Source organism: Callithrix jacchus, chromosome 4 (genome assembly GCF_049354715.1).
Source record: "Callithrix jacchus isolate 240 chromosome 4, calJac240_pri, whole genome shotgun sequence".
In the NCBI taxonomy this organism is placed as follows: Eukaryota; Metazoa; Chordata; class Mammalia; order Primates; family Cebidae; genus Callithrix; species Callithrix jacchus.
This window is the reverse complement of record NC_133505.1, coordinates 34,850,109-34,873,650: the sequence shown is the minus strand read 5'-3', so window position 1 is coordinate 34,873,650 and position 23,542 is coordinate 34,850,109. Positions and strand designations below refer to the sequence as shown.

The following is a 23,542-nucleotide window of genomic DNA, read 5'->3' as shown; positions in this document are numbered from 1 at the left end:
CTTATTTTAACTCTGAGGACTACACTCTAAACTTTTTCCTTCTCTTGCCCAAATTTCTACCTAAGGGGCTTGAGGAGTAATGCCCTACAAACTATAAAATCTCCTAAGAGGGGTTTTATTTAACCCTACATAACATGGCCTACTTTCCAAACTGGCTCTGGTATAACATCACATAAAAAGGAAGGAAGCAAAAATATTTTAACCCCAAGTATATTTCCTGGCCATAGGTTGAAGTTGCCCTGAAAAATCATCTCTTATGGGGGAAAAAATCTGCATTCTATAGAGAATCCCTTTTCCCTTTTTCCAGACCCAGGACATAATCAACTAAGAGTCTGGCACCCTTTGTAAGTCTAATAAAAAACATTTACAATCTATTCTCTCTAAAGTCTGCTACCTGAAGTCCTCCTCTGCACATTAAGAACTTTGGTCTCTGGCCAGGCACAATACCTCATGCCTGTAATCCCAGCACTTTGGGAGGCTGAGGCAGGCGGATCATGAAGTCAGGAGTTCGAGATCAGCTTGACCAGCATGGTGAAACCCTGTCTCTACTAAAAATACAAAAATTAGCTGGGCGTGGTGGCGTGTGCCTGTAATCCCAGCTATTCAGGAGGCTGGGGCAGAAGAATTGCTTGAACCAGGGAGCCAGAGGTTAAAGTGAGCCAAGATTGTGCCATTGCACTCCAGCAACAGATCGAGACATGGTCTCTAAAAAAATAAATAAATAAAAAAGAACTTTGGTCTCCACAGTCCTTTATCTCAACCCAGACACTTCCTTTCCATTGATTGTAGACCTTTATATAAACTCAGCCAATTGTCAACCAAAAAATGTTTAAATCTCCCTACAACCTGGAAACCCCCTACTTTGAATTGTCCTGACTGTCTGAACTGAACCAACATACATCTTAAATGTATTCGATTGATGTCTCATGTCTCCCAGAAATGTATGTGTGTGTAACCCCCTTTTCTGGGCACCGAGGAAGGAGAGCTAAGCTGAGCCCTGGCACAATTAGTGCCTGAAGAATATTTAACTGTGTATTTATTTCCTTTTATATATAATCCTTTTATATAATTATATCTTAGTTTGTAGTCGAAGGAGTGTCAAGTGCAGACACGGTGCAGAGCGTCAACTAGGGAAAAACAGCCATACCAGGACAAGAATCTATGGCCCAACAGTGCCCCTGCCTGAAAGGGCATTTGCTACATGGCAGGCCGGCCCAGGTGGCAGCATTCAGTATCATAAAGACACCTGCAGTATGGCAGGCTTGGAGCAAGAGTCACTCCTCCTGTAAGGGAGTTGTAGTATCTTGGTCCAGTTCTTGTGGAAAGCTGGCCTCAGGCTGGCAATCCCTTGAACACTGGAGGGCTTAAAACCCCTCCGGTATAATCGCACCTTGGTGGCTGTGAACGCTGTTAGCTCTCTTGCTACTGTGCTGACGCAAAGCATCCTTCTATAGAAATCCTTAGAAGTTACTTGCCCCTAGCTAAGAGATATTGCACACTGCACCCTCCTTGCCACACACAGCCCACCTCCTTGCCTCAGTGACCTAATGGGGGTGGCCCCTTTGCTTATTGCTCACGTGATTGTCTTGACTCTATCACTATCCTTAAGATGACCTCACTCACTACCCTTCCCTCCAACCTGTACCAATAAATACAGACGCTCCTGGATACAGAGGCCTTGCCTGTCTCCGCTTGTAAGTGGTATTGGCCCTCCGAGCCCAGCTGCTCTTATCCAGTCCTTTGGTGTCTTGTCTCTTTATCTCTCGGATCCAACACTTCAGCACAGTGATAGGGGACACCCCACGACCCTAGTAGGGCTGGACCCTACCGTGTGAAACTGGGCTGTGCCCTAACCACCTCTGGATCCCCTGAGGGCTGTGTCACGGGCCATGGTCACCCATATTTGGCTCAGAATAAATCTCTTTGAATATTTTACAGAGTTTAACTCTTTTCACCAACAACTTAATCATTTTTAAAGGCCCTATTTCCAAATATAGTCACATTCTGAGGTTTTTGGAGTTATGGCTTCATGATACAAGTTTGGAGGAGTGAGTGAGAGGGACACAATTCAACCCAAGGAAATCTGCATAGAAGTTGACACCATGGGCGAGACAGCCATCCACCACAAACCTCCCAGCATCTGGAAGGCTGCGCTCTGTACTCCTGAGTCCCTCAGGGCCCATAGATCCTCCTCCATGCCTCCTGAAATGGGATTTCAAAGCTGCTTGTCATCCAAGTGCCCTCCTCTCAAGGCAGTCCAGTTTGCGGGTACCTTGATTAAAATGTTCCCAGAGAGAGGAGTTATAGGGAGCTCTGTTTTAGGCTCTGGGCACAGTACTTCTGTGGTACAAGAATATTACATAGTGAGTCTGATGTGTTCTGATAGGGGCATTTAGATCTTTAAATGCAAGCATATGTTTATTTCTTCTTGCCAGTTTTCTCTCAATCACTTTTCTCTGATGTCATTTATTGCTCAAGTAGCATAACTACAGCAAATACCCAGGTTCCAGAGCCCAGACAAGTTGACACATGGTATTAGTCATTTCACGGTCAATCCAATAATTTAAACAATCTAGATAACTGAGTCAAGTGAAGGCCAGGTCTTTTCAGCTTCTTCTCCCTGCCCTTGCTCCTACCTAAGCTGGAGTCATGGTATTAGGAGGACTGCAGTTTCTCCTGGCAAAGGGAGAGGAGTGAGACCACGAAGTTCTTCCATTCGTGTTGGCACAACAGACCTTAAACTATCTCTGGATTTCTGCTGATATCTTTTAATGGGTTTCTCTAAGGGAAGAAGGGAGCTTTACATTTTGTTGGGGTTTTTAATCTCACAGCTGATCCTTTGGTTGGGCAATTCAGCCCAGTGTTGTATTGACTGCCATATAAAAACTGACCTTTGTTACTCCATTTATTTGCATGGCCCCACCTTTTTTTTTTTTTTTTTTTGCTTTCTGTTTGCATGCATATGATCTCTATACAAAACTTTAAACTTATTTTTTAACGGGATCATATACATGCAAACAAAGTAAACATCTTAATCATTCTGGTAGTTTTTTATTTTATTTTATTTTTTTTAAATTTCAGATTTACATCTACAGAATCATTCTGGTATTTTAAACAGAGCTGTTTTCATGGCCACACCATGGCTCATGCCTGTAATCCCAGCACTTTAGGAAGCCGAGGTGGGCTGATCACTGGAGGTCAGGAGTTTGACATCAGCCTGATCAACATGGTGAAACCGCATCTCTACTAAAAATACAAAAATTGGCCAGGTGTGGTGACACATGCCTGTAATCTCAGCTACTTGGGAGGCTGAGGCAGGAGAATCACTTGAACCTGGGAGGTGGAGGTTGCAGTGAGCCGAGGTCATGCCATTGAACTCCAGCCTGGGCAACCAAAGCAAAACTCTGTCCAAAAAAAAAAAAAGAAAGAAAGAAAGAAAGAAAGCAAGAGAACTGTTTTTACTACCTCTAGTTTCTAATTTCCATTTTCAACTAAGTAAAATCTAGCTCTCTCCTCGGGAGACTGGTTATAGGGTATCTCTGTGTAAGCTGTCCCTTGACATCATTCCGACCACAAAGTGCCTGACTTATCTTGAAGCCTAAAAACCCTTCTGAAATCCTGTGTACATTTTACTTTTCTTATAATATTCTTTCTAGTCACCCTTTGAATGCATTTCAAGTCATTTGCCTTGAGGCTTTTGAGAAAGATGGTGCCCATTCACACTCCTACCAGCAATGTATGAAGAGTCCCATTTTTCCACATCCTCATCAGCTCAGGACATTTTTGAAACATTTTGCCAATCTGATGAGTACAAAGTTAATTTCATCTTTGTATTTGTATCTCATTATTTGTATTTTCCTGAGTAGTAGGGAAGGAGTTGAACTTATTTTTAATTTTAGAATTCCTGTGAATTTCTATCTCTATCCATTGTTCATTTTCTACAGTTTTCCTATTTTAACTAAAATATTTTATTTTGAAAAACTTAACACAGAAAATAATAGAAAATCATATAATAAGCACTCTTGTTCCCACAATCTAGAATTAACAAATATAAACATTTTGTTTTGCTTCGTATTTTAAAAAATTAAATATTACAGGTAGATTTGAGGTTTTCTCTGTCCATTTAGTTCCCTTCTTAGTTCCATCCGTCTCTCTCTCTCCCCAGAAGCAAACACCACCATAAATATGGTGTGTATCCTTTCAGGCCCTGTGTTTAAACTTCTATCATATATATGGAAACTGCAAACTACATGAATTGTTGTGTGTTTCTAAGTGTATATAAATTATCACATATTCATTAGTGTTTTGAGACCGAGCCATATGACTACATACAGATCACTGGTTTTTAACCAGAGGTTTTGTCTCCCAGGGACACTCGGTCATGCTTGGAGACATTTTTGTTTGTCATAACTTGGGGATGGGAGTGCTACTGGAATCTAGTGGTAGAGGCCAGGGATGCTGGTAAACAACCTACAGTGTACAGGCCCACCCCACATGAAAGAATTATCCAGCCTAAAATGCCAATAATGCTGTAATTGAAAAACCCTGATATAAGGTTTATTCAATATTTTGCTTTTATAAACAATACTACACTTAGCACCGTTACATGCATCTCTGAGTGCACATATGCAAGATTTTCTCTATTGAGGCAGAATCATACAGAATGTAAGAAGGCTCTAGAGGCTCTCTGGGCTCAAGTCCCCATTCCACTATTTACTTCCTGAATGACCTTGGGCAAATTACTTCATCTCTCTTGACCTCAGTTGACTTGTCCTCAAAATGGGAATAATAATACTTCCCTATATATGTGAGCTAATTTGCAAAATGCTTGGGACTATGCCTGGCACACGGTAAGCATTCAAGAAATGTTAGCTTTTATTTAGAGGTAGCAGTATTTTCATAATCAATATTATCATTACATAACCTTAAAATGAAAGCACACTGTTTAAATTCTATTAAATATTTTTAAATTACTGTAATTTATACTCCCACCAGTAGGGTATAAGAGTCCCCATTTCTCCATATTTTTGGCTATATTTGATATTCCAGACTTAATCTTAAGATACAAAATGATATCTTCTTTTATTTTAATTTGCATTTTTTTCTTTTTCTTTTTCTTTTTTTTTGAGACAAGTTCTTGCTTTGTTACCCAGGCTGGAGTGCAGTAAGGCAGCTAAAGTGCATTGGCACAATCACGGCTCACTGCAGCCTTGACCTCCCAGGCTCAAGCAACCCTCCTGCATCAACCTTCCAAGCAGCTGGGAAATATAGGTGCACGCCACTATGCCTGGGTAACTTCTGTATTTTTTGTAGAGACAGGGTTTTGCCATGTTGCCCAGGCTGCTCTTGAACTCCTGGGCTCAAGAAATCTGCTTGTCTTGGTCTCACAAAGTGCCAGAATTACAGGCATGAGCTAATGTGTTCAGCATGCATTTTCAAGATCACTGTTTTCGTATATTTATTGGTCAATTGGTTTTATTGCTCTGTAAATTTCCATATCATTCTCTGTCCATTTTTTGATTTATTATTTAATGTTGTAAAAACATAATGTAAAAAATACTAAAAACACTGAATGTTTCTATACAATTAAAAATTCACAAAATGTAAAATATCATATAAAGAAAAGCCTCTTTTCCACCCCTGTTCCTCAGCTAGCCAGTCCGTCTCCTTAGAGGCAACCATTTTTAGTTATTAGATTCCCATCCTTCCAGAAAAAGCTTATATGCATATTCAAAAAAATAGGTATTCTTTTCCTACCTAAATGGTAGCATAGTACATGCATTGTTCTACATTATTTGTTTTTTAATTTCTTCACATAATAACATATCTTGGGCATACTTTCACTTGTAAATAAAGAAGTCCCTGATTCTTTTTTATTTCTATTCAATTATAAAGCTGGGCTATAATTTATTTAAATATTTCCCTACTGATGTACATTTAGGTTGTTTTCTAAAATTTTGCTAATGCGAACATTACCATGAAGTCCAAAGTAAATTTATATGTGTTAGTATATCTGCAGAATAAATTCCTAGAGGCGGAATTTCTAGGACAAAGGAGATAAGCATTTGTAATTTTGAAACATAACAGTATTGACCTCTGTAGACATTCTATCAATTTACATTGACTCTGAAATGTGAATCCTGAGGCAGGAGCAGCTCTGTAGCTGGAATCCTGATGCAAGGAGGCTTATGTAATGTTGTGAGGCTGTCTAGTCTGACAAGTGAGCTGCCTCTAGCCTTCACTGGGCTCTGATAAGGTGTCTCATCCCATTAGTCTTGGTGTGTCCCTCCAGATCTGTGCGCCCACGGCTGCATGGCTCCTTGTCTGCTTTCTTGTGTGTGATAGCTGTCTCGTGCATGACAGCTCTGCATCACTTCCTCTTCTATGGCTAATTTTTATAAACTCTATGCCTCAGAGTTGACTTGGAAGTCCTTTGGAACTAACACAATAACAGCTCTCTCAAAACCCCAGCCCTTGCAAATTGGAGACATTTCGTTTCAGACTACTGAGACTACTAAGAGTTTAAGATATCCATTCAGGGGCTGGGTGCAGTGGCTCACACCTGTAATCCCAGCACTTTGGGAGGCTGAGGCAGGTGGGTCACCTGAGGTCAGGAGTTCAAGACCAGCCTGGCCAATGTGGTGAAACCTCATCTATACTAAAAATACAAAAAATTATCTGGGTGTGGTGGCAGGTGCCTGTAATCCCAGCTACTTGGCAGGCTGAGGCAGGAGAATTGCTTGAACCTGGGAGGCAGAAGTTACAGTGAGCCGATATCGCACCATTGCACTCCAGCCAGTGTAACACAAGCAAAACTCCGTCTCAAAAAAATATATATCCATTCAGTCCAGTGGATGGATAACCCAGGATAACAATAATAATTTGAGAGAGTAAAGCACCTTTGAAACACTATAGATTCTCCTTTATTTCTAAATTTTCTTTCTCATGAAATCATTGGTACCTGTTTGGTGATAGTTGTTTGAAACTCTCCAGTGGTGTTCATAGGTGTATTTTCATTCCTTCTGCTGGCTTGCCCAACTTCATTGAAATACTAATATTCTTTTAAAATATTTGTTTATCATTTTTAAAGATTACCATTTGTTTTTGTTAATGCTGAAACAAGGAAGAATAAAGGAGATGTAATATGGACTAGGAAACCTGGAACTAAGTCTGAGATCTGTCATTTATTAGCTGGATGAGCTGGAACAATTACTAGTGTCTCTAAACCAGGGGTTATCAACGTGTGGGCCTCTATCAGCAGCATCAACATCTCTAGGGAATTTGCCTAAAATGTCAATCATCAGGCCCCACCAAGGACCTGTTAAAACAGAAAGTCTTTGCTGGAGTTCCACAAATCTGAATTTTAACAGTTTTCCAAGTGATTCTGAAGAATACTGAATTGCTTTGTTTGAGAATGGATACAAATAATTTCTCACCGGTGAGACTTAAATGAGGTAATATAAGCAAAATAAATCTATAAATCAGGGTCATAATGTCAAATTGCCTTCAAGGGCCAAAAAGACCTGAGGTAGCGGAGTGGTGGAGAACACATCATAGCCACCCGCTCTAAAGGCATCTACGTTATCATTATTTTCTAAATCGTCATGCCAGTCAAACAGGACCTGTCAAAAGTTAAATTCTGCCTCTAGGGGCCAGCAGTTTAGGAGTATAGTAAAACAATATACAGATGTTAGGCTGTTTTAATTCAACCCTAAAGCAAATAAACAGGTCTGGAGGTATAACATTTCTGAAAGTCTTTGGTTTACAACAGTTGCTATGATTAGGGGAACCACATAATTCACAGTCCAAACTGGACATTTCTGAAAATGAAAGGAGGTGCTATTAATAATTACACCAGGACAAAGTGAAACCCAGGATGGCTCCAGGCAAAGCAGAATGTATAATCACTGACTATTATTATAAAATCATCCACAAGCCCTGTTTGACCTAAAATTAAGATTAAAAAAAATTTAATGGTGTACTTCTTGCTGGGGACAGACAGCCAATAATGAGGGAGGGTGGAAGTTAGACCAAGGGAAGAGGTAGGAAGGAAGCATCTTTTTCCTTAAGACAAGAGGCAAGGAGGGAAGGTTAGGACACAAATGTACAGAAGGGAATGTATGTGACACTGGTTGATGTATTCCTAGTAAGAACGAAAGCCATAGAGGAAGGCGAGTCAGGGATCAGAGAAGCACCAAGAAGGAAGAGGAAGCACATGTAGACAGAATTGGCAAAGCGAAGAACGGGCATGGAGACACCAGCCCATTGGAGACATACAGGGAAAAAAATAACAGAGGACAGACTGCTGCAGGTGCTGTGGGGAGGCCGAAGATCACCAGGGGAAGAGCAAAGTACAAAAACAAAGAATGACTTTTCAGAAAGGAAATTCCTTGCCTCTTCCACTGAACTAGGTAGTGATTGGTTGGCCCTGTGACTGGAAATTCTCCAAGGTAGGTGATGATAATCTCCACATTTTCACAAAATTTTGTGAGGAACCAAAGTACCTAAGGTAGAAAATTGCCCTTCCCTTCCTTCCTTCCTTTCTAGATGCTGTACCCAGGCTTGAACTTTGCATACAAGATGCCCAAAGCATTGTGGTGAACTAGCTGTGACCCCACCCACCTCTCCACTCCCTACTCAGAGCTGATGGAAATCCCCTGTGAGTGGTGTTTGGTGCCCCCATCATTCTGATCTTAGCCACCATACAAACATATCTTTAGTTCAAAGTTCAGGACAACTTATCCCACTTTATAAGCAGCTTATTACACATTCAAAATAACCATTTGTTCTCAAGAGGTAGCAAGGTAGGATTGCCCACCTGTTTTCCTCTTTTTATGATATTTTCTAGATCTAAATTTTACCTTTTTCTATCATTCTTTTATTTTTTTTCTCTCCTTCTTCTTTTCCTCTCTCCCTGCTCTTCTAACTAATTGGCAGAATCTCTGCCCTCCACCTTTTCTGACTCCCTTCTCCCTTCCTAGAAGCGGTGTCCACATGGACTCCTGGACTCCTACAGACTTGACACAGCTTCCTGCAGTCTTGCAACAGCGCCGTGGCTCTGTCATGGCCTGTGGGCAGTTCGTGAACAAGCTGCAAGAGGAAGTGATCTGTTCCATCTGCCTGGATGTTCTGGAGAAACCTGCCACCATTGACTGTGGGCACAATTTCTGCCTCAAATGCATCACTCAGAGTGAGGAAGCATCATGCGAATTTTTCAAATGTCCCCTCTGCAAAACTTCTGTAAGGAAGAACACGATGATGTCCAACTGACTGTTGGTGAATCTGGTGGAGAAAATCCAAGCTCTAGATGCCTCTGAGGTGCAGTCTGAAAGGAAAACACCTGCATGCCGGGGGCACCAGGAGATGTTCCATTATTTCTGCGAGGATGATTTGTGTGTCATGAATCCAAGGACCACAAATCTCATAATGCCAGCTTGATTGATGAAGCTGCCCAGAATTACCAGGTAGGCATTTGAGGTTTTTTCCCTGCTCCCTTATCAGCCCAGGCATTCAGTGAGGCCCTGGAAACTGCTACCTTCCCACTGTGGGTTTGCACCCCATTGCCCCCACCCCTTGGGCTTGAGTGGGCAACTTGCAGTCAGGCACAGTGGGTTCAAAGAGCTGAGTCTGGGAACTGCTGGCTGTTTAAATCAAGGCTCAAGGCAGAATGAAAAGGATGTGAAAATTTGACTCAGAAGGTTTGGGCTCAAGTTCAGTCTCCTGAGTTTACTGTGTAACCTGTAAGGAATCACTTCACCTCTCTGAGCCTCAGGTACCTCACCTTTCAAATGGCAAAAACAAAACATCTCCCTTAAAGTTGTTGGTAGGACAGATGAAGGGAAGTGCGTAGGGGTTGATAATCCCAAAGCACCATTCATAGCTTCATAGTTAGTCATAAATAACCGTGTTCTGTTCGTTTAGGTCACTTAGGCTCCAGACTTCTTCCTTCCCAGCCACCCCTTTTCCCCCAGCTTGAGAAAGGCGGGTCCTTAATAATTACACAAGGACTCACCTGGAGAGTGTCACATGCTCTCCTAAGAGACCAGGAGGATTTTATGAGGCCCAGAAATCACCAGGCACAGCCTGCTCAAACGGCCCTCTCTCCGCAGGGGCAGAGTCAAGCGCAGATGGAAGTCTTACAGCCAAAGGAGGAGACGGTACAAGTGAAGGCACAGGCGAACAGAGCATCCGTGACTTCAGGGTAAGAAAAACTCCATCCCATGATCACCGGAAGCAGAAACATCTCTGCAAAGCTCTTGGAATCCCCTATTACACTGACTCCTCAGAAAAAGACCCAATGAAAACGAAGGAGTGGCGCAGAGCTGAACAGAGCGCCAGAAGAAGGGCCTGGGACAGAGGGCGCCGCGCGGCGCGGCGGGTTGGGCCAAGTCCTCTCCTCTGTGCCTCAGCCCCTGACCCGCCAGGCGGCAGCACCTCCCGCGTTGGCCTCGCTGTTAACGCGGGCTGGCTGCTTCGGTCTCCACCTGCAACAAGGTGGGGAACGCCAAACCGCGCTGGTCTTAGAATCGCAAGCTCAGGTTTAAGATACAGCTGCGCCCTCAGCGGATCCCCCAACTACAAAATGAAACATTGACCGAGTGTGGTGGCTCACGCCAGTAATCCCAGGGCTCTGGGAGGATCGCTTGACCCCAGGAGTTTAAGACTTGCCGGGGGAGGACTCAAGATGGTGCTGTGAGAACAACCCAGGATTGAAGCTCGCTGGACGCACGGAGAGGGTGAGTCGGGGAAGCATTTCCAGATGGATCTTAGTTGCCCACAGAACGGGGAAATCCCCAGGTATAAAAGAGACGCGGGACGCCAGGCAGAGGTCTCCGCAGCCGGTGGGGCTCCGGCCGGCACCAGAGCGCAGAGGCGCACCACAGCGCTCCATACAAAAGCACACTGTTACAGGTGCCCCGTGGAACCGCAAACTAAGACCTGAGAGGGCTGAACTTGAGACTGAACGGGTCTTGAACTGTGACCCAGCCCAGGAAATCCCAGGGACTCAGCGTTTGGGGGAGCGCAGTGCGACAAACAAAACCGCCATTCCAAATGCTCCCGGTGAATAGGTTTTTTTTTTAAAGCGCAGCTCCGCGGGGGAGGGGCGTCAGCCATTACCGAGGCAATCAGCACCTACTGAGGTACACGTCCATTGCTGAGGCAGCCTGCCGCTAGGAGGCAACCCGGTACAACAGAGAGACTCCCCGCAGGGCGTAGCCCGTGGCAACAGGGCGGAGACCACAGCAGAAGGGCGGAGCCTGCAGGAAAAGGGCGAACCTCATACCAGCAGGGCGGAGCCTCGGCAGGCAGAAAGTGACTAGACTGCCTCCTAGCTGGGCAGGACAGTGAGGCGGACACTCACAAGGAAAGCCCCAAACCCCGCCACAGACAGAGCATCTGAGGAAAAAAAAAAAAGGGGTTTTCTTACGAGTTAGGTTGCAGCAGAACTAAACATAGCAGCCTAGCAGACCTGAATGAACAACAGAGCTCACAGCTCAGCGATTAAGCCCCTATAAAGTACAAACTGTCTCCTCAAGCAGCTCCCTGACCCCTCTATATACAAAAGACTGACATTAGGCAGGCATCATCCTGGGAAAAAGAAACTGGTAGCATCCCTCGCTGTGCCACAGCAGCTAGAGGTGCACCCCAGACAAGCAGGGTCTGGAGCGAACCTCAGCAGTCGTACAGCGAAGGGGCTAGACTGGCAGAAGGAAAACCAAGCAACAGAAATACTTCATCATCAACATTCTGGGTGTCCACTCAGAGACCCAATCGAAAAGTCAGCAACTACGCAGACGACTAGCGGACAAATCCACAAAGATGGGAAGAAACCAGCGCAAAAAGGAGGAAAACACCCGAAACCAGAACACCTCACCTCCTAGAAAGGACCAAAACTCCTCCCCAACAACGGAACAAAGCTGGACGGAGAATGACTGTGACGAAATGATGGAATTAGACTTCAGAAGATGGATAATGAGAAACTTTTGTGAGCTAAAAGATCATGTATTAAATCAATGCAAAGAAACTAAGAACCTTGAAAAAAGATTTGAAAAAAGATTCAAGGAAATGATAACAAGAATGGATAACTTAGAGAGGAATATGAATGAATTAAAGGAGCTGAAAAACACAATACGAGAACTTCGCGAAGCATGCACAAGTTTCAATAGCCGAATCAACCAAGCAGAAGAAAGAATATCTGAAGTCGAAGACCAACTCAATGAAATAAAACGAGAAACCAAGATTAGAGAAAAAAGCGCAAAAAGGAATGAACAAAGTCTCCAAGAAATGTGGGACTATGTGAAAAGACCTAACCTACGTTTGATAGGTGTACCAGAAGGGGACGAAGAGAATGAATCCAAGCTGGAAAATACTCTTCAGGACATCATCCAGGAAAACTTCCCCCACCTAGCAAGACAGGCCAACACTCAATTGCAGGAAATACAGAGAACATCACAAAGATATTCCGCAAGAAGAGCAACCCCAAGGCACATAATCGTTAGATTCAACAGGGTTGAAATAAAGGAGAGAATACTAAGAGCAGCCAGAGAGAAAGGTTGGGTCACCCACAAAGGGAAGCCCATCAGAATCACAGCAGATCTCTCGGCAGAAACACTACAAGCCAGAAGAGAGTGGGGGCCAATATTCAACATTCTTAAAGAAAATAACTTTCAACCCAGAATTTCATATCCAGCCAAACTGAGCTTCAGAAGTGAAGGAAAAATAAAATCCTTTGCGAACAAGCAAGTACTCAGAGATTTTGTCACCACCAGGCCTGCTTTACAAGAGCTCCTAAAAGAGGCACTACACATAGAAAGGATCAACCAGTACCAGCCATTCCAAAATCACACTGAATGCTAAAGAGCATCAACATAATGAAGAATCTACAACAACTAACAGGCAAAACAGCCACTTAGCATCAAAATGGCAGTATCAAATTCACACATAACAATATTAACCCTAAATGTAAATGGACTAAATGCACCAATCAAAAGACACAGACTGGCAAATTGGATAAAAATCCAAAACCCATCAGTGTGCTGTATCCAGGAAACCCATCTCACATGCAAGGATACACAAAGGCTCAAAATAAAGGGATGGAGGAAGATTTACCAAGCAAATGGAAAGCAAAAAAAAAGCAGGAGTTGCAATTCTCATCTCTGATAAAATAGACTTTAAAGCAACAAAGATCAAAAGAGACGAAGGCCATTACATAATGGTAAAAGGATCGATACAACAAGAAGAGCTAACGATCCTAAACATATATGGACTCAATGCAGGAGCACCCAGGTAGATAAGGCAAGTTCTTAACGCCTTACAAAAGGACTTAGACTCCCACACAATAATAGTGGGAGACTTTAACACTCCACTGTCAATACTAGACAGATCAACCAGACAGAAAATCAACAAGGATATCCAGGGCTTGAACTCAGACCTGGAGCAAGCAAACCTGATAGACATTTACAGAACTCTCCACCCCAAATCCACAGAATGCACATTCTTCTCAGCACCACATCACACCTAGTCTAAAATTGACCACATAATTGGAAGCAAAGCACTGCTCAACAAATGCAAAACAACTGAAATCATAACAAACAGCCTCTCAGACCATAGCGCAATCAAGTTAGAACTCAGAATTCAGAAACCAACCCAGAACCACACAGCTTCATGGAAACTGAACAACTGGCTCTTGAATGTTGACTGGGTAAACAATGAAATGAAGGCAGAAATAAAGAAGTTCTTTGAAACCAATGAGAACGAAGACACAACGTGCCAGAACCTCTGGGACACATTTAAAGCAGTCTCTAGAGGAAAGTATATAGCAATAAGTGCCCATATGAGGAGAATGAAGAGATCCAAAATTGACACCCTATCGTCAAAATTGAAAGAGCTAGAGGAGCAAGATCAAAAAAAGTCAAAACCCAGCAGAAGACAAGAAATAACTAAGATCAGAGCTGAGCTGAAGGAGATTGAGACACGAAAAACCCTTCAAAAAATCAATAAATCCAAGAGCTGGTTTTTTGAAAAGATCAACAAAATAGACAGACCACTAGCCAGATTGATTAAAAATAAAAGAGAGAACAACCAAATAGATGCAATAAAAAATGATAAAGGGGAAATCACCACAGATTCCACAGAAATTCAGACCATCATCAGAGAATATTACAAACAACTGTATGTGCATAAACTAGTAAACCTGGAAGAAATGGATAAATTCCTGGACTCCTGTGTCCTCCCAAGCCTAAACCAGGAGGAAGCTGAAACTATGAATAGACCAATAACAAGGTCTGAAGTTGAGGCAGCAATTAAGAGCCTACCCCTCAAAAAAAGCCCAGGTCCAGACAGGTTCACAGCCGAATTCTACCAGACACACAAGGAGGAGCTAGTACCATTCCTTCTAAAACTATTTCAAACAATCCAAAAAGAGGGAATCCTTCCCAAATCATTTTATGAGACCAACATCATTCTGATACCAAAACCCGGCAGAGACCCAACGAGAAAAGAAAACTTCAGGCCAATATCCATGATGAACATAGATGCAAAAATCTTCAATAAAATACTGGCAAGCCGATTGCAACAGCAAATCAAAAAACTTATTCATCATGATCAAGTAGGATTCATCCCGGGGATGCAAGGCTGGTTCAACATACGCAAGTCTAGAAACGTAATTCACCACATAAACAGAACCAAAAACAAAAACCACATGATTATCTCAATTGACGCAGGGAAGGCATTTGACAAAATTCAACAGCCCTTTATGCTAAAAACCCTCAATAAACTCGGTATCGATGGAACGTATCTCAAAGTAATAAAAGCTATTTATGACAAACCAACAGCCAATATCATACTGAATGGGCAAAAACTGGAAGCATTCCCTTTGAAATCTGGCATTAGACAAGGATGCCCTCTTTCACCACTCCTATTCAATATAGTACTGGAAGTCCTAGCCAGAGCAATCAGGCAAGAAAAAGAAATAAAGCGTATTCAAAATGGAAAGGTGGAAGCCAAACTGTCTCTATTTGCAGACGACATGACAGTATACCTAGAAGACCCCATCGCCTCAGCCCAAAAACTTCTGAAACTGATAAGCAACTTCAGCAAAGTCTCAGGATATAAAATCAATGTGCAAAAATCACAAGCATTCGTCTACACCAATAACAGACTTAAAGAAAGCCAAATCAAGAACGAACTGCCATTCGCAATTGCTACAAAAAGAATAAAATACCTTGGAATACAACTCACAAGGAACGTAAGAGACCTCTTCAAGGAGAACTACAAACCACTGCTCAATGAAATCAGAGAGGACACAAACAGATGGAGAAACATTCCATGTTCATGGTTAGGAAGAATTAATATCATGAAAATGGCTATACTGCCCAAAGTAATTTACAGAATCAACGCTATCCCCATCAAGCTACCATTGACTTTCTTCACAGAACTGGAAAAAACCACCATGAACTTCATATGGAACCAAAAGAGAGCCTGCATAGCCTAGTCAATTCTAAGCAAAAAGAACACAGCGGGGGGCATCACACTACCGGATTTCAAACTATACTACAAGGCTACAGTAATCAAAACAGCATGGTACTGGTACCAAAACAGAGATATAGACCAATGGAACAAAACAGAGGCACCGGAGGCAACACAACATACATACAACTATACAATCTTTGATAAACCTGACAAAAACAAGCAATGGGGAAAGGATTCCATGTTTAACAAATGGTGTTGGGAAAACTGGCTAGCCATGTGCAGAAAGCAGAAACTGGACCCCTTCCTGACACCTTACACTAAAATTAACTCCAGATGGATTAAAGACTTAAACATAAGACCTGGCACCATAAAAACCCTAGAAGGAAATCTAGGCAAAACTATCCAGGACATAGGAGTAGGCAAGGACTTCATGAACAAAACACCAAAAGCATTGGCAACAAAAGCCAAAATAGACAAATGGGACCTAATCAAACTCCACAGCTTCTGCATGGCAAAAGAAACAGTCACTAGAGTGGATCGGCAACCAACAGAATGGGAAAAAATTTTCGCAGTCTACCCATCTGACAAAGGGCTGATATCCAGAATTTACAAAGAACTCAAACAGATTTACAGGAAAAAAAACAAACAAGCCCATTCAAAAGTGGGCAAAGGATATGAACAGATATTTTATGAAAGAAGACATATATGAGGCCAACAATCATATGAAAAAATGCTCATCGTCACTGATCATCAGAGAGATGCAAATCAAAACCACATTGAGATACCATCTCATGCCAGTTAGAATGGCGATCATTAAAAAATCTGGAGACAACAGATGCTGGAAAGGATGTGGAGAAAAAGGAACACTTCTACACTGTTGGTGGGAGTGTAAATTAGTTCAACCATTGTGGAAGACAGTGTGGCGATTCCTCAAGGCCTTGGAAATAGAAATTCCATTTGACCCAGCAATCCCATTACTGGGTATATATCCAAAAGACTATAAATCGTTCTACTATAAGGACACATGTAAACGAATGTTCATTGCAGCACTGTTTACAATAGCAAAGACCTGGAATCAACCCAAATGCCCATTGATAATAGACTGGATTGGAAAAATGTGGCACATATACACCATGGAATATTATGCAGCAATCAGAAATGATGAGTTTGTGTCGTTTGTAGGGACATGGATGAATCTGGAGAACGTAATCCTCAGCAAACTGACACAAGAACAGAAAATGAAACACCGCATATTCTCACTCATAAGTGGGTGATGAAAAATGAGAACACATGGACACAGAAAGGGGAGTACTAAACACTGGGGTCTATTGGGGGGAAAAGGGGAGGGCCAGTGGGAGGGGGAGGTGGGGAGGGATAGCCTGGGGAGAAATGCCAAATATGGGTGAAGGGGAGAAGAAAAGCAAAGCACACTGCCATGTGTGTACCTACGCAACTGTCTTGCATGCTCTGCTCATGTACCCCAAAACCTAAAATCCAATAAAAAATTAAAAAAAAAAAAAGAAACTCAAAAGCAAAAAAAAAAAAAAAAAAAGACTTGCCTGGGGAACACACCAAGACCTTCGTCTAAAAAAAAAAAAAAAAAAAAAAAAAAAGAAAAGAAAAGAAAAGAAAGAAAAAAAGAAAAAAGCTGGGCGTGGTGGGGCACGCCTGTAGTCCCAGCCACTCCAGAGGCTGGAGGTGAAAGGATTGTTTGTTCCTGGGAGGTCAAGGCTGCAGTGAGCCGTGATCATGCCACTGCACTCCAGCCTCAGTGACAGATGAGACCCTGTCTCAAAAAGAAAAAAAAGAAAAAAGAAAAGAGAGAGAGAAAATGAAGACATTGTGACCCCACCCAACACCTTTACTTATTTTCCTGTGTGTGTGAAAGGAATAAAATCTATATGAAAGATTATAAAGTGAAAAGCCTTCTGGAAATGCATTAGACACTCAGTTCCTTGAAAGCAAATAATTAACCACAAATTAATAATTTCGCCTAAAGCTGAGCATGTAGTAAATGCTTTTATAAGTTTGTTCTCCTCTCCTTTCCTTTCTTCCAGCTCTGCCCTGGCACACTGCTCTGGTTGGGAACTCTGGATAAAATTAATAGCTGAATAAAGGGTGCTAGACACACCTTCGAGGACATCCTCTCATCCTCTGCCTGTCCCTTTTTCTTAGGACCAGGTGGAACATGAGAACCTGAGCACCTGCATCAGATCCTAGAGGAGGAGAAGACTTTTCTGCTGTCACAGATTTACTGGCTGGGTCATTAGGAAGCTGAAGCAGGGAAACACTATGTTCCCTCCACGGAGCCACAGTTGAACAATCTCAGGGAGCTCATTGGTTCCCTGAAGATCAAGCAGAAAATGCCACCCAGGCAGCTGCTGGAGGTGAGTCCTTTGGGGAAAGAACTGTAGAGAGGTGGTAGCCCATCCCTAGTCTCAGGTCAGAGCATAGGCCACTGGCAGAATACCTGAGATTGCCCGACCATCCTACCTCTAGCCCAGTGCTGTCCAATAGCAATATGTGAGCCACATGTATTAGAATGATAATGTGAGCCACATATATAATTTATAAATATAATACAGGCCACATGTATGATGTAGAAATGCAATTTCAGCCACATATGGAATTATAAATTTTTCTAGTTAGCCACATTAAAAAGATAAAAGTGAAATTAATTTTAATAAAACATTTAATTCAATATATTTGAACTATTATCCTTTCAGCCTGTAATGCATATTTTAAAAGTATTAATGAGCTATTTCAGATTCTAGGTTTTCGTTTTTTTTTTTAACACTGAGTCTTTGAAATGGTGTGTATATTTTTCACTTTAGCACATCTCAATTCAGATGCTAAATTGTCAATTGTTAAAGTAAAATGCAGTTCTACCATATAAATAAAGTTGTGTTTAATGGAAAAAAGTTTTTTCCTTTGCCATGAATGAGCAGAAATAAGTATTTTACACTTTTTCTTCTTCTTCTTTTTTTTTTTAGATTGAGTCTTGCTCTGTTGCCCAGAGAAAGGGAGTGGCAGTGGCTGGAGTGCAGTGGCACGATCTCGGCTCACTGTAACCTTCACCTCCTGAGCTCAAGTGATTCTCCTGCTTCAGCCTCTTTAATAGCTGGCATTACAGGTGCTCACCACCAACACCAGGATAATTTTTGTATTCTTAATAGACATGGGGTTTCACCATGTTGGTCAGGCTGGTCTTGAACTCCTGACCTCAGGCAATCTGCTCACCTCAGCCTCCCAAAGTGCTGGGACTACAGGCATGAACCACTGCACCCAGCCTCTATTTTTAATTTAAATTTGAATTAGTAAAAATTAAATTAAAAATTCAGTTCTTTGTCCACTGGCCACAATTTCAAGTGTTCAGTAGCCACATGCACTGTATTGGACAGTGCAGGTCTAGCTGGTGCTCGAAACTAGCTGAGATGATCCCTCCTCAAGTCATCCCCTATTCTCCCATAGCTTCAAAAACCCATTCACTTCTTTTAAGAAAGATTATGCAAAGCCATTCTAGCCTTTCTCCTGCCCTGGCTAGCAGGGCTCCCCTGTTCAGTCTCAGAGCCAAATTTATCTTCTAAATCTCACTCTTCTCTTCTTCACTCAGTTCTTCTTGAGGTCTAAACCTTTTCCTGCTTACTGGCAGAGCAGGTGATTCTTGGAGAAGCCCTCCGTGGGGAGGAGAGGGGATGAGGATGGGGCGAGAGAGAATGGGAGGGGTTCTTACTCCTCCTGCTCTGCCCCACACCCAGCAGGGTCTGCACCTCCTCTTTGGCTCCTGGGAATCAGCCAAGTGCTGAAGCTGTGCTGTTTCTCTCTCTTCTAGGATATCAGAGTTGTCTTGTGCAGGTATGATGGGCCACCCCAAATGTATTTTGCCTACTGATTCATCCACATGTACAATACTCAAAATATATTCAAATGCAGTCAACATTGCTCTCTCACCCACCTCTAACTTTGCAGTCACACATTTAGGCTGCAACAGGGGAAGGCCTAGGCCAACCATATTAGCAGGTGGTTGATTGTTAAAGAAACCAACTGTTTTCTCAGGCTTCCTGCTTCTTCAACCCAGATTCTCCTATTTCCTGAATGCCCCCTTGCTCAACTGAATAGCTCCCCTACTCTGTCTCCCTGATCCTGTTTTTTCCTCTCCTCTGTCTCCATTTCTTATCTTCATTTCCGTATATCTCCTCATGTCCTACTTCACTCCTGCCCCATATCCCTAGCCTGGACTTCCCCAGTTTTTTTTTTTAGACGGAGTTTTTCTTTTGTTGCCCAGGCTAGAGTAGAGTGACACAATCTCAGCTCACTGCAACCTCCGTTTCTTGAGTTCAAGTGATTCTCCTACCTCAGCCTCCCAAAGTGCTGGGATTACAGGTGTGAGCCGCTGCTCCCAATCCTACCCTAGGTCTTCATCCCCTCATTTCTCAGCCCCTGTCTCAGATCATCCTTCTCCCAGACCTCATCCCCTGATCTCACCACCCAGCTCAGCCACATCTTTCTAGGAATGAAGGGTTTCAGTTTCTCAAGCCCACCCCTGTTCCTCTGGAGCTGGAGAGAAAACTCAGTGAAGCAAAACAAGACATGACTCCATCACCAATAGCCTCAAACAATGAAAAGGTGAGGAAGAGGCTGTATTTTCTCCATTCACCTGCTTCTAGGAGATTCTCTCCCTGCTCACTCCACTGAAAAGGAACTGTGACTCATAAGTGTCAATAATCCCTGGGCCCTTCTAATGCCAGGCTCCTGGCTGAGCACTTTCCATGCCTCAGTATGTCTCCTCCCAGGCATTTCTTATATTCTGTCTTTGTGATATGTTACTTACCTGCCTCCCTGACCACTGTGAGAACCATAAAGAGGGCCTGGACCTATTCCACACATGGATGCCTGGCCTAGAGCAGTGTCTGTCAGGAAGTGGGTGCTGAGTTGTCTGGTGGGCCAGAGATGGCCCTCAGGCAAGGACTGTGATCTCTGGCTTTTACTTCTCAGGTGCATTGGTGTCTCCTCCTGACTATAGAAGAAGAGAAAATAAATTCAAAATCAGTGACATTTTGGGGAAATCCCTCTTCCAGCCTTACAGGGAAACAGAAATCAGCAGACCAGTAGTGGATGACTTGGATTTTAGATGTTTGGCCAGATATTTTTAAAAAACCTGTCTGTGTTTGCAATTAGGAAGAAGGGTTGGTATTTGTAAGGACTCCCTTTACTTTGAAGACTGTGTTGGAAAAAAGACAGCTAGATGGAATGTTCTGAAATTATCACCAGGAGTTCCATGCTCTCCTCCCCTGCCCTGACCCCCAGCCCTCCATACACAAACACTTCCCCTTGGGACTATGGAAAAGGAGGACCAGGGCAATGCCCCAAGATCCCCACCCATTCAGCCAGTCATCTCCACTCGGCAGACATAAGCAGATTCTTAATTTTGTGGTCTGAGTTTTTCTTTCATCCACTAATGCTCTGCTTTGTCCAGCTCCTCCTATCCCGCTGGGCATGATCTCAGCCAATCCAGCACCTTTATAATCTCTTCAGGTCAAGAATAGTTTGGTTCTAGTTTGGGATTTCAGTAAAGGGGACCAGCCCTTTCCCATCGGGTTTGGAGTGGGGGAGATCAGTGTGGTCTGCTCAGTGTCTCCTTTTTCTCTCCCTCTCTCACATACACAAACTCACACACACAGTCCCTCAACTCCCACCTGGCCCTATTTCCATCTTTTATTTTTATCCCAAAGAAGAAGTCACAATGATCACCTGGCCCTATTAAAGCCCAGGAAATACAAGAGCCCAGCACACCACAGGTCCAGTCTCCACAATTCTTATTATGAGGGTTGGTTCTTCCTGCTGGAGGTGACTGAGTCTGGATCCCATAGATGGAGATGGGCGTGGCTGGGCCCTGAAGTGTCCAAAGGGCCTTGTAGGTGAAGTGCTCCCTGGCAATGTTTCCTCTGCTCTAGATTTGCAGACCCCTCCTAAGAGGGCCACCGAGTCTGCCCCAAGCAGTCCTCATGACTGGGCTGGTGGCTCTCAGGGAAGCTGCCCATGCTTATTCCACTACCTAGCCCCAGGCTGTCCTGTGCCCTCTTGGGGCTGCAGGACACTGGAGGACGGGTGCTGGGGCCCGAAGTAGCTCCCCATCTAGGGGCTCCACCCTACAGCACTTCACTCAGTCCAGCACCCCTACAGGAAATCTAGGCCAGGAATGGGCCATTGTCTCCAACTTCTGGGCTCATCTTCTACCTGCAAAAGGAGTCTCTTATGCTCTGCCCCTATTTCTGGCAGAGGTGAACTGGGAGATGAGGGCACTCAGCCTCCCCTTTCAGGAGGTCTGTCTTGGTTCCCCCTCTCAAGCCCTGTTTCATGAGGAAGAAGGCAGGACTGCCATCCAGTGTTTAGGAGAGTGGGGCCCCCCCCACCCCACCTGGCTCCTGGGCGGCTTTTCCCACAGTAGGCCTTCTTCTGAAGCTAGAGAGTGAAGCCTCAGAGCATTCTGTCCCAAGCACCTGCCTTCATCATGTAGTGAGAAAGGGGCTAGCTCTGAACTGTCCAATTTGGTAGCTGCTAGCCACAAGGGCCGACGGGCATTTGAAATGTAGCTAGTCCAAGTTCAAATGTGCTATATGTGAAGAATCATTAATTTCACAAGATTGAGTCTAAAAACAGACTAAAATATAGCAATAATTTTTATAATACATGTTGAAATGACATTATTTTGAGACTATCGAGTTAAATAAAATATATAAAATTAATTTTGCTAGTTGCTTTCTACTTTTTAAATACGACTAAAAAATTTAAATTTATATATTTGTGAGTCAGATTACATTCATACTGGACAGTGCCGGGCTAGGCAGCCACCACAGGAAAGCAGAAAGGGCATCTTCCAGGGTTTCATGCCTTCCCGGTCCACTAAGAATATGAGATAAATGTAGCTCCCATTTCTCCCAGGCATTTCAAATCCGTGCCTTGCTGTGTGATACGGAGTCCTTCGCTCAACCCCTCTCACCATTTCATCCCATTCTTTATTCCCCAGACCACCTGCAGGCTGATAGGGAAAGAGATGAAAACAGATTCTTCAAAAGCATGAATGAAAACGACATGAAGAGCTGTAAGTGAGAAATGATGGTTGTTGCTCCTGCCATTTGGGGAAAGTGAGAAAAGGGAAGAATTGTGTCTCTATGATTACATGCAGGCCAGATGCAAGTGAACGCCCATTCCTCAGCCAACTGAGAGAACAGGCAGGTGGTTGTTTTATTATTTTAAACTCAGGCAACTCACAAAACAGCTACGAATCCCAAACTTTTAAGTATTTAGAAGTAGTAGAAAATTATAAATTTATTTCTTCACTCCTAAAGACAGAGAAGAAAAAGCGGGACATGAAGGGGGCAGCCCCACCTCTGTAGTATCCGCCCCCTACAGGGCACCAGGTTTCTGGACAAACTCCTCTGGGCAGAACAGTTACATCAAGGCCACCAAATTGCCACTCCTCAGCCCCATCCCACTCCTGGTCTTGGGCCTCCTCTGCTGGGAAAGTCGCTCTTCAGAATGTCTCCTGGCCCTCCTTTTCTGTTTTTGTTTTTACAATTTCATAGACTATTTTTTAGAGCAGTTTTAGGTTCACAGTGTAAGTACAGAGATATTTCCATTTACCCCCTGCCCCCACACAGGCATAGCCCCTATTATCATAAACATCTCCCACCAGAGAGGTACATTTGTTATAATTGATGAACCTATATTGACACATTATTATCACCCAGAGTCCATAGAATACATTAGGGTTCACTCTGGCTGTTGTACATTCTATGGGTTTGCACAAATGTATGATAACATGCATCCACCATTATAGTATCATACAGAGTAGTTTAACTATCTGAATTTTTTTTTCTTTTTTCTTTCTTTCTTTTTAATAGAGACAGGGTCTCACTATGTTGTCCAGTCTGTCTGGTCTTGAACTCCTGGCCCCAAGCAATCCTGCCTCCTCTGCCTCCAAAAATGCTGGGATTACACATTCCATCCACCACACCAAAATCCAGTTTTTTCCAAATTTTATTCTAAGTTTCCAGCTTTCTTTCATGAG

The 23,542-nt window shown here is 43.2% G+C and overlaps 1 protein-coding gene and 1 long non-coding RNA gene across 2 annotated transcripts; one reads left to right on the top strand and one right to left on the bottom strand.

The window, feature by feature from the left end:
• Window positions 1-7,165: 7,165 nt before the first annotated feature.
• Window positions 7,166-22,501, bottom strand: LOC144582074 (uncharacterized). The gene is made up of 4 exons (XR_013533895.1): window positions 22,363-22,501; window positions 20,365-20,488; window positions 10,013-10,135; window positions 7,166-7,318 (listed from the first exon to the last, which is right to left on the bottom strand). It is a non-coding gene; the product is annotated as an uncharacterized LOC144582074 (long non-coding RNA).
• Window positions 9,001-22,731, top strand: TRIM31 (tripartite motif containing 31). Its single transcript, XM_078368496.1, is given in 9 exon segments — window positions 9,001-9,385; window positions 9,388-9,464; window positions 10,110-10,201; window positions 11,393-11,430; window positions 17,665-17,858; window positions 19,304-19,326; window positions 19,983-20,053; window positions 20,056-20,097; window positions 22,499-22,731. Coding segments are annotated over 9 exon segments (942 nt in total). The 5' UTR covers window positions 9,001-9,063; the 3' UTR covers window positions 22,582-22,731.
• The last annotated feature ends 811 nt before the right edge of the window (window positions 22,732-23,542 follow it).